We start from the raw sequence: 11,601 nt of genomic DNA on the forward strand, positions 1-11,601 counted from the left end.
TTCTTTTTCCAATTGCTGTGGAGACCCTGGCTGTTAAGCTTTGGCAGCACTAGTCTGGACATGCCCATTTCCCTACTTACTGACGATATGACCACGTACTTAAGAAAACCTGGTGAATGTCTGAATTGAATTGTGCATGCATTCTTGCTATTTGTAGCTCTTGAATATCACCTGGAGTAAATGCCAAATTTCCCCCCTTCAAGATAGCACAATTAGATTCACTCCAGATTCCCTGCTATTGTGGGGTAAGGGCTCCCTAAAGTACCTTGGCATTTGGGTCAATCCTGATACGGACTTAGTCATTAGGGAGAACTACGGGGTTGCCATGGCCAAGCTTTCTGAACAGATCGTCCTCTGGTCATCTTTCCCGCAGTCTAATGTGGTATGGATCGCTTTAATGAAAATGATTGTCCTCCCAAAACTGATCTATTTTATGTGAATATCCCCATTTCTCTGAACAAATCCTTTTGCACGCTCAGATCTATGATGATTGAAATGCTGTGGGCTGGTGGACAGCCAGAATTAAGCGGGAGACATTGACACCATCTCTCCATCTTGGGGGATTTGAGGTACCTGACTTTGAGTTGAATGTTAGTGTGCCCAGGCTCACTTTGCATACTATTGGTTCCACCCATATACTTACCTTCCTCACACTGCGTTGAACTAGAGAATGTAGCTTCTCTACCACTCTGATCACTCTTGCTTGCTGCACTCTACGTGCATGAGAAGGATTGCGGAAGAGGGTGGAATGTAACACAATATACTGTCCTGATCTCCCTCTGGTGTTCCAACTGCTGCGTCCAGTCACACACAAAGTAAGACCAATTTCCCAAATGCCCTCCCTTGAGCTCTTGACATGGGGTCGTTTGTACAAAAACGGCCGCTTTAAGACCCTGGCAGATATGAGGGAAATCTTCCTTTTCTCCCTTCTTGACATTTTCATATACTGCCTTATGCTTAGCATCTGTGGATCCACTTTTCAGCCCTTCTCTTCGTAGCCAGAGACTTTTAAAACCCTTGATAAACCCATATCAAGGTCATCTACAAGGCAGCTTGTCTCTCTTTTATTTCATTCTATACTAGATGAGGCCCCTAGTTCTGCCTCCCTGGCCAGGGTGGGTTGGGAGACTGGGATGGGGAGACACTATTTGATGACATCTAGAGGTGCTGTTGCACTCAGACGGGCTGCTCTCTCCTGAACACTGGGCTTTGTATTCATTTTAAATTCCTTTATAGAGCATATTACACCCGTTCGAAGCTTGTAGACATTTTTAGGTCTCGCCTGAGACAGCGCTTTAGTGCTGCTCTCGCGAGAGCTTTTGTTAAAGGGGGATCTGGAAGTGCAAACGAGTGCTTTTCAGGCCTCCAAATACAGTGCATGTGCGCCGGGCGCGCGCACCATTTGGCAGCCTGAAAACCACTTGTTTGCTCACTTTCACAGCCGCAGAATTCCCAGCGATGAGATAATGGACTGGGAAATGCATGTTTATGGCAAGGGATCTTCGCTCGAGCTTGTCTGCTAATTAGTGCCACATGGTGTTTGGAGCACGTGCCGTAGGAAGCGCTTTCCCGCAAGACAGTCATCGTGAAACAAGTGCTGAAATTGGATCGGAAGGCGGTAATGGACGACCTGTACATTTGTAAACTGGTTTTGTTTCGCTTCTTTTACTATACTGTATGGTTTAAACATGAGCGCCTCCAGTTTTGTCTAAGGAAGCCTGGATAGCGCGTCCATATCCGCTCTTATATGCCATTAGCACACGACCTTTGAAACACTCGTATAACTCCTAAAAGCCTACAAGCACAGAAATTTGTTCGAGATATCTTCGCATGACAGTAACCCTCAGGGAGACATGATTTACCTTACCCGTTTTCTCACCCCCTCCCACAAACTATCACCACGGCCAGTTTACAATCTTGTAGAAGCGCAGGGCTCGGTGACAGCTCAGATTGTGTCAGAGTGGGGTGGGCTGCCCTGGAGGGCTCTGTCTGCATCACAATTGCTGAAGATGTGTCTCTTTCCTTATCTCCCTCCGAGTGCCCCCTCCATTGCCCTAACCCCCAGCCTGCCCCTCCCTCCGCTGCAATACTTTTATCTACTTCTTTCTGTTACAGTCGGGGCCACCGGAATTATGTGCATCTGTGGCCACCGTGTTTTCGGCATGATTATGGATTTGTGGGCATTTTTCACATAATTCATCATCTGCTATACAATCTACAGATTTTAACAACAACAAAAAAAATTCCAACTCAAACAGAACAAACTTTATTAAAATCACGGGATCTCTGTTTGCCGTGCAGTGGAAGGCCCTATGGTACGGTTGACGGGTCATCTTTCAGATGCTTATGACTGCATTTGGATGTTAAACTGGTAATGAGGTGCGACCTTTGCCCAGACAGTGATAATATGTGGAAAAAATTATAAAAACAAGACTATCTGAAAAGGTACCGCATTAGGTCGCATAATTTGCCCTTTCTTGCAACATAAATTGGCCCTCCCCATCGCATAATTTGGTCCTTCTCTGCCGCATAATCTTGCCGCATAATTTGGGCCTCACCTGCCAATGGCCTGGTAATAATCCTTTGCAGAATATGTTTAACCCGCAGCTTTGTGGGATGCATGCAACTTTCATAACGACTGTTCGATTAGTCTGCCACAGTAGAACACACATGCAGAGGCATGCAGCGTAATCTCATATTAACTCCAATAGTGCACTGCATGTGTTTACTCTAATTTTGCACTTCCTGAATTCTGGAAACTCCGGGGTGTTAAAAAATGTATACAGTTTCCCCACACCGCCAATTAGAGACATTTCTCTACTTTGTGAATTTCACTCAGTACTTCACTCCATCAGTTTACATCAGTTCTGCACTGCATGAATGTATCCTAATTCTACACTCTTATGATTGGACAAGTTTTACACTAAACATGGTATCTTATTTCCAGCAACTTGTTAAGACAGCAATATAAGGTGCCAGAAATGGTTATAACATTTTTTTATTATAACTTATACATTTTCAACGTGCTGCACAACATTCACAATGCGATAGTATGTTGATTGTAATAATGCTGTATCGAGTAGAGTCTAAAAATGTGTTTTTAATTATGTGGCATTATGTGTGGTGTGTGTTGGATTTAGTATAATGTTACTATGTGTTATGTAATTTTGTGGCATGTAAATATATGTTATTAAGTGTTATTATGCATGGTATATGTTGCATTTAGTATAGTTTAATGATGTGGTATAAGTAGGTGTTTTTGCGTGTTGTTGTGTGTAGTGTATTTATATTGTATTGAGTAGAGTGTCATAGTCGGCAGCTCTGGACTTACGTCACATCCACACCGTGTCCATTGTACATATCAAGCTGAGGCGCGGCTATGCATTTGGGATAGTATTACACAACAATCACGTTTGACAGCAGGCACATTCGCAAAGTGCACACACGTGTTCTATTTGACAAATGTACACTCTTGAGACTTATAGAGGTGACCGGGAGTTTGTGACAAAAGTCTCTAATGTTGACAGAGGACACCATTAACCGCTGCCTCTCGCGCCACTCTGTAGTAAGCTGGAATTCCCTTCTGTGGCTGAGATATATGGAGATGACCGGAAGTTTGTATTAAAGTTATTGTGGAACGCCCCCCCCCCCCTTTAATCTGAGTGTTTACCAACTCTCTGCAGCGTGCGGAAGAGTATACACAGTGCCCCGCTGCTTGCCAATGTGGAATGTGTGTTTAGCGTGAGCAAGTATTTTAGTTTGGAGCTCACTCCCGACGTCGCAATCCCCGACATAGTTGTTTGTTTACATTTTTTTCCCCAACAAACATAGTCCATTTGTGTCTTAGCTTGTTTTACTGTTCAAAGCTGCCGGTGGCATGCGGCTTAGTGTCGCTTTGCAAAACGGACCGATGGTAAATATGTTTAAATAAAAGGGGCAACAGTACCTTAGATCTGGACTCAGCTTGCTGTGATACCAGCGTTTAATTCTAGTTTTAAACAAAATGCCGTCTTTAATTTCTATTGAGTGTAAACCAAAATGAATTTGTTGTACGTAATGTTTGCTTTTGGAATGCATGTTGATGGCATTGTTAAAAGGGATATTATCATGTCAATGCGATTAACATGCACATCAGACTTTCAGCAGCCACACTGCAGCGCGCCAGCCTCCCGCCAGCATCGCTTCAAGGGGTCATCCGAGTTTATGCATGCAGCCCTAGCTGCTTATCTGAAGTAGCCCAGGGAGGGTTCACTCCTAAAAGACCCCCTGCCTTGTTTGTAGTTTCAGAGAGGGTGTGGCGCATCCGGCTATGCAGCAAAACATGACTGGAATATGCCTGGCGGAGGTGCGCATTGAAAGTGTTCTTATAGGACAGCAAAATGTAGGCAGTGTAAACAAGCATTTGCAATGCAATAGGTCTCGCAGTTATACGAGTTTGAGCTATTGGCATTCTAAATGATAGTGCCTTTTATTTATGTTTTTAAAAAACCAAACTTAAATAAAAAGCATTGTCATTTACAATGCCAATAGCTCAAACTCCTATAAATGCGAGACCTATTGCATTGCAAATGCTTGTTTACTGTTCCGAACAGTAAAAACATTATAACGCTTCCCCCATCCCCTCGCTGGCAATGGAAGAAGCCTGAAACTGTATTTTCTTTAAAAAAAATTAAAAAATACAGTTTGCTGAAGGGCAGCCCGTAGCAAACAGTAAAGGGCAGACCGTAGCAAACAGTAAAATGGATTGACAAGTACCGCTGTGTTGGCAATTCCTGCTAATGCCTTATAAACGGCCGCCACGTAGGCGGTCATTTACAAATCTGGCGGGTGGTGTAGTCTCAGTCTGGTGGATGTAAAGTCCTCCACCAGGCCAAGGGAGAATACTCTGTCCTTCAGAATATAAATCGGGCCCTTAATTATGTTATCAGTATTAGTATACTACGTTCTGTCACTTGTCTGTGTTATAAAACAGCAGGAGACATGTACTGATATTTGTAGGGTTTCATTGACAAGCACAACTCAGGCGTGGTCATCCCTTGGCAGCCAGAAAGTAACTGACGAGCCACGGTACTCTCACTATCAAACACCAACAAAGAATCACATTAACATTCTAACCTGGCAGAAGGCATCGAGGGTTGCACCTAAGGCATAGGTCTTAACAGTATGGCAACACTCCCTTACTTTGGGCACACTTTCCATGCAGCTTTGGGATTTTTATCAACCGTGTTGACGCCTCGTCAGGGGTAGTAAGCGCTATATCAATGCAATTACAATACAATCTATTGTGTTTGGTTACAATTGATTTATTAAATATCTAGTTAAGTAATAGTTCATGTTGTTTTAAAGTAAAATTAGAAAGAGCCAGATCCTACTTGAGAACATTATAGTATTATATAAACAGATGTGTATATCTTTGCCATTTTTCAGTGAGCTGAGAACTTTGGCTGCTCACAGCATAGTCTATACAGATATGAATACTGGATAGCAACATTAACCCTGGGAAATAGCTCTGACGCAATGTTGTGTGTGTGACTGTTTTGCACGTTGTAAGGAATCTTTCTTTGAGTGGTTCTAATGGGTGTGTTCTATGTTATGTTATGTTAGTGGTATTTGCTATAGCGCACGTATCACCCGGGGGTGATACGTGATACTATTGCTGTTGGTGGAGTGCTGTTGAGTTGCCACTTACATGGGTTTGGTGCCCTGCTGTGCTTCTGAGGTGCAAGAGGGTCCATCCAGCATGTTTTGTTTTAGAAAGGCAAATTGTAAAGTATAATTGAGAAAATGTCTAAACTAACTATTTTTGGGTAGAAGGGACTTTTGAGTGTCCAATGGCTCCCAATTAAGGCATATAGGCATGGTGTTGGGTGCGTGTGGTGAGGTCTCTCTGTTATTAATGCATGGCCTAGAAGAGAGCTACATGAGTGTGTGGAATTTGTGCGTCTGTGAGAGAGAAAACAGAGTAAGAAATAGAAGGGAAGAGAGACAGAGAGTTACAGAGAAAGATACAGATAGGGATTAACAATGGGAATCCATTATCCTTCCACCTTGTGCTTCTGAAGTGATCCCCTCATGACCAGTCTCTTCATGAATGTCCAAGAGACACCTTGCACTTGGTTCTTGATGGGCTCCTGGAGGGCTTATGACCTGTCTATGACCCCAGTAGAGGTGAGTGGTGGTGAGAAATTTGGCAAGGAGATAAAAAATAGTTGCTGCCTGGGATATGGTGGTTGCTACCAGTAGTACGTCTGCTGTAGAGGTAGGTTGGAGTCAAGGGCAGGTGAAAGGGGTGAGCAGAAATAATCCTCTACTGGCAACCAAAAGAACATGTACATTTCATTCAGGAATCCTGATGCTCTGATGAGGAAGCCATTTGCAAGTGTTGGAAGCATTGGTATGCTGCTTAGAATATGGGAATATTCATGGAACCACAGTTCCTTGGGCCAGGGGGCCTGTGGGGCCTGTGGAATACATATGTTGGAAATAGGTACCTTGCACTCTTAACTTGGGTCCATGGACATAAGATGTAGACATTCCAAATGAATAACTTGGGAAAGAACAAATATTGTTTGTAACTCTTTGACACTATTACTTGGTGTAGTTTTGTACTGTGTGTAAAAGTGCAAAGTCTGGAGTGTAAATCACTCTACTGAGAAGTACAAAGCCTGGTAGAAGTGACTAGTTACTATCTACCACAGCTGAGTGTGAACAGAGGCAGACTGGCCCAAGAGGAAATCTGGGGAATTAGTTCCTGGACAGGTCAGTGTCTCAGAAAGGTCCTAAAATCTAAGGGCAGCCTGACTATCTTATGCAGCTTAACAGGTCACACCCTCACAAAATGTTGGAAGTGGTGGGATACAGTTTGGTGTATTCTCTGTGGCCCTCTAATTGGCCAGTCTATCTCTGAATATGCAACACTCTTCCTTCAAGGCAACGAATTGTAGTGTAAGTATCATTCACTCATTTATCTATTTCTTTATCAACAGAGTGGTCTGGATTTATCCTATGAGATGAACTACAGCAGCAACAACTTCACATACCCCGGCTATGTTTGCCCTGCCTTGGACTCCACCACTCTGGAAGGCAGCTCCAACTTCCTCTCCTTCCAGATGCACTTCATCCTGTGCGGCTACTTGCTGGTCTTCATCCTGGGAGTGGCAGGTAATGGCATAATGCTGGCTATCCTCATGCGCTACCAGCATGCACGCCGGCTGACTGAGAACTACCTGCTGCACTTGGCCATCGCCGACCTTCTGCTGCTTCTCACTTTCCCCTTCGCCATGGTTGAGGTCCTTGCCGGGTGGATCTTCGGTGAGTTCCTCTGCAGGACAGTGTACTCCATCCACAAGGTCAACTTTTTCAGTAGCAGTCTGCTCTTGGGCTGCATCAGCGTGGACCGCTACCTGGCTGTGGTACATGCTGTGCACACCTATAACAAGAGGAATCCTGCCTCCATCCACCTGACCTGCTTGGCGGTGTGGCTTCTGTGCCTTCTGCTGGCAGTACCATCCCTAATTATGCTGGAGGTGTCCCATGTCAATGGTGTGGGTAGCAGAATCAATGCCAATGGCAGCAGCAATCCAAGCTACAACTACAGTAGGTGCGTCTACTCGCAGTTCTCGTACAGCAGCAGATGGTGGCATGCCAACCGCTTTGTGTACCACCTGATGGGCTTCATGGTGCCGTTGTTGGTCATGAGCGTCTGCTATGCAGCCATTGTGCGGGCACTCTGCAGATCGCAAGGCTTCGGGAAGCAGAAGGCGGTGCGAGTGGCCCTGGTCATCACCGGGGTTTTCTTCCTCTGCTGGACCCCATACAACATTGTCATCTTCCTGGACACCTTGCTGGAGCTGGAAGCGGTGCAGGACTGCAGCCTGAGCCAATACCTCCCTGGCGCCATCGTCGTGACAGAAGCGCTGGGCTTCCTGCACTGCTGCCTCAACCCCATCCTCTACGCCTTCATTAGCGTCAAATTCCGCCAGGAGCTCCTGAGGGTGCTGGGACAGATGGGCTGCCTGGGTCAGAGGGGGCTGCAGCGGGTGCTTCAACTAAACAAAAGAAGCAGTGGGACTGACTCTGACAATGCCACCTCCGTCTCCACCTACTGAGGTGGATCTGTCGGGGAGGTCCTCCCTAGGTCGCAAAGGCAACAACCACAGCTTTGCCAGAAACGACACCTAAGAATTTATGGGATGGGAGCTCTGGAGTTTCTGCCAGTACCAAAATCATGTGTGTGTCTACCTTAAGCAGAGAAGAGACTGGGGCAGAGGTAGACGGAGGCACAACTTCACTGCCCTCAACATTACACAGAGGAGGTTCTTGGCACCTAAAAGCAGGATCCACACAAACACAGCATCCCCCATCTATGCAGCTGGAGCGATAATCCCATTCTGTGATATTCCAGCTCCTGAGTTGGGGGTTGACTCTACACTGTCTAAGAATCCCATTAGTTACCATGTAGCCCCTCCTCAATATCTTCAGCTCAAGCCTCTGTCCTTCTACTGAAGACATTTCTGCTGACAAATAGGCAGGACAAATTTGAGAGGAAAGAATAAGGGCTACCCAATTCTATTACCTGGGTGTCAGTGGAGGCTCGCCCTCCCTTGCTCAAAATAGATGCCCATTTTCAAAAGTGAAATTAAGAAAGAAATATGGTAATGTAGGAATTGGAATATTTAAAGTATGCCTGGGTGGGGAACTCTGCTCCGCCAACGGAGTTTGTGGAGTTTTGCCAACTCCGCGCTCCGTTGGGAACACAGAGTTCAGGCAAAAATCCGACTCCGCGTTGGAGCGGAGTTAGCCCCTGCCCAGGCACAAAGAAAAACATTTTTTTTTAAACACACCTGCTCTGGTGTCTCCGGGGTGCCCTCCTCCTTGCTGTGGTCTCTCCTCCTCGCCAACCTCGTCCTCGCCGGTCGCAAACCCCTACGTTGCACATCTTGGGAGGACTGCGCATGCGAGGAGGGCAGCCCGGAGATGCCAGAGCAGGTAAGCAGTTTTTTAAAAATGTTTTTTATTCTGCGAGGGTGGAGCGGAGTGGAGTTCCACAGAGTTTTTTTTTTTAACTCCGTGGAGCTCCACGTAGTGGCACTCTGCGTACTACGCCCAGCGTTAATCTAAAGACACTCATGCTTCTGTCAAAAAGTAGGCATAGGTGGAAGAGTCCTCCAAAGTCATAGCAGTATATGTGCTTGGAGGAGGGGGCGTGGAGACAGGCCTTTACTTTGGCTTTAAATCTAGCAACATTGTGGACGAGAAAATGATAAGCGGTCAGCTTACTCCAATGTTCCCAATTTAATCTTCCCTGGAGGTGGAAATTACCGAGACGGTAAACCTTAAGTTCCTTCTCTGTTATTTTTACAACCCCTAGAGGACAGTCTTAATTGCAGGCTAGAAGCTTAATGACAGGAACCATTGCATTGAGGGTCAGAGCTTCATGGACAGAGTCAAACTAGCACTGCAGTCAGTTGATAGGCTGTGTTCCCCATTATAGCAGGTGGAAGGCTCGGTCATACCCAAAACAAGCGGTTTCTTAAGGAGTGAACTCTCTTTCTCTGGAGGAGGGAGTTTTGGTGTAGTGAATTATACAAGGTGAGGGTAGCTAGGACCTTGCAGCCCTTCTCTAAGGACCCGCATTCCAGCCCTAAGGCATGAGGTTGTCTGCAAGGATAGGGGGAAGAGTTTCGCTCGAAAAAGGAGGGAGTTGTGTAATGAATTATAGGATCTGAAGGTATTTAAGACGTTGCAACCTTGTATTGTCGTCATTGGACATCTCTGCTTTCCCTTCGCATGGGAAACATATCTGAAGGAAAAAGTGCAGAATAGGACAGTGCCGGCACAGCATGAAGGGCGATAAACTCCCCCTGACCTAGAGCAAGAATGAGAGTATGTCTTGAATAAAAAAAACTACAATATTACCCCTGTGTCTTTAAGCTTTATTGGAGCAGACGCAAGAAATCAACACTGATAGTCCCTCAGTAAAAGGAAAAGAAATGTACGTGTGTAGTAGACAGCTAACTTGCATCCTTAGACTATATCCAGCCTAGAAGTGCATATAAATGCTCACAAGTTATTAAACATTCAGTTGCTTCATGAACGGTCCCACAAAATTCTGCTCCAGGAGTAGAAACATCAGTGTGAGGCACTGCCCACTGCCTACCAAAACTTCGAAATTATATAATGTCCCTTTAAAGCGATGTAGCAGCAGCCCTGCCGTGAAGTGCTGTTGGCTTCCCCCACTGTTGATGGGTGTGCTTTGTACCTGTTCAAGGAGGTAAAGGTTGTGGCTGTGGCAAACACCCCCCGGCTGCCAGTACCGGATGTACATGTTCTGTCAAATGTATGTTTCTAATCGCGCATAAATGATGTCTGGAGCTACTGCTCTCGTCAGATAAATGAGATGAACAACCCACTTAAAAGTACATACATCTCTCCCAGGTAGATACCAAAGATGCTGAAGGTCCTGGTTTCTGTGTGCTGTATTTATTTTAAAAAACGAATAGATTTCATTTAACTAGTCTGTTTCACTAAACGCTCTACCGGTTCCAAGGTGGTTTAGGGGGTAAACTTGAACACGCAGATAGCGTCCTGCTTATATGTTAATTTTTCATTGCAGTGTTATATATCTCCAATGCTTAGCTTTTTTGACGAGAAGTTTGAGTCTGATTTAAAAAAAATTAATAAACAATTGTTTTGCTCGTTTAAAAAAAATACTGGTCTTTTTGTTTTTTAAGCTACAAGAGGTGGTGGGGATCTCCTGTTCCCGCAGAGGCTAGCTTCACGCTGATGAACACACCTCAGGTTCGTCTTTAGTTCCAGGTGCATGGACGGATGTGTGACGCAGGAGGAAACACAATGTCCTAACACAGCCAGGGACCAGGAGAAAGAAACCAGAGCCTATCTCAGAGAAGCAGGTCTCTCACCCGTGTTGGTTTGTTTACAAGCAAAGGAAATGATTTTTTTTCTCATATAGGTATGTCAGTCCTTTTTCAGAAGTTAGGCAGGTGCAATCCGGAAACTAGGCATGGAATCAAGGATACCTTACTGGAGGTGGATGGGGAAGTGACGAAGGAAGATATCGAAATCTGAGCTGCACCTTTAAATACAGACTATGTTTCTGACAGGCATGCACATAGATAGTTAAGAAAAGGGGTGGGGGGGGGGGGGGAATAACATGTTCCCTCTGGGGAATGTATTGATGGTGTTTGATGATGGGAGCCTGGCTCCTCGCCAGTCAGTCACACGGGGGAGGTACGTTGGTGGACTGCTGCCAACAGCAACGTCACAGAAACATTATTTTATCCCATTAAACAGGAGAAGCCAAGCAGCGGTAAAAGGCGGAGTCGTGAGTGCTGAGAAAAATAAATTTAGGCTACTGAAAGAGAAGGGCAGAAAAGAAGATGAAAACGGGTTATCAGAGAGAAATTCAAGTAGCAGATTAAGTAAAATATTGAGCCAGCCTTTTGATTATATGTAACCCCGGCAGAAGATCTGTATGCTGTCGGTAGCCCTACGGCTTTTTATCTCCATATCTTGTAATATTTAATGCCATATCAGTGGTCTGTGAAGTTATAGTTGCCATCATATGAGATGCCATAGGCG

The 11,601-nt window shown here is 45.2% G+C and overlaps 1 protein-coding gene across 1 annotated transcript in view; it reads left to right on the plus strand.

Annotated features, from left to right (window-relative positions):
* Positions 1-10,710, plus strand: part of CXCR5 (C-X-C motif chemokine receptor 5) — a 34,585-nt gene extending 23,875 nt beyond the window's left edge. Inside the window, exon 2 of the mRNA XM_085645874.1 lies at positions 6,987-10,710. Within this exon, the coding sequence (XP_085502000.1) occupies positions 6,987-8,108 (1,122 nt within the window). The 3' untranslated portion in view covers positions 8,109-10,710. The remainder of the gene's footprint in view (positions 1-6,986) is intronic.
* The last annotated feature ends 891 nt before the right edge of the window (positions 10,711-11,601 follow it).

The sequence above is a fragment of the Triturus cristatus genome, chromosome 3_1 (assembly GCF_964204655.1).
Source record: "Triturus cristatus chromosome 3_1, aTriCri1.1, whole genome shotgun sequence".
NCBI lineage: Eukaryota > Metazoa > Chordata > Amphibia > Caudata > Salamandridae > Triturus > Triturus cristatus.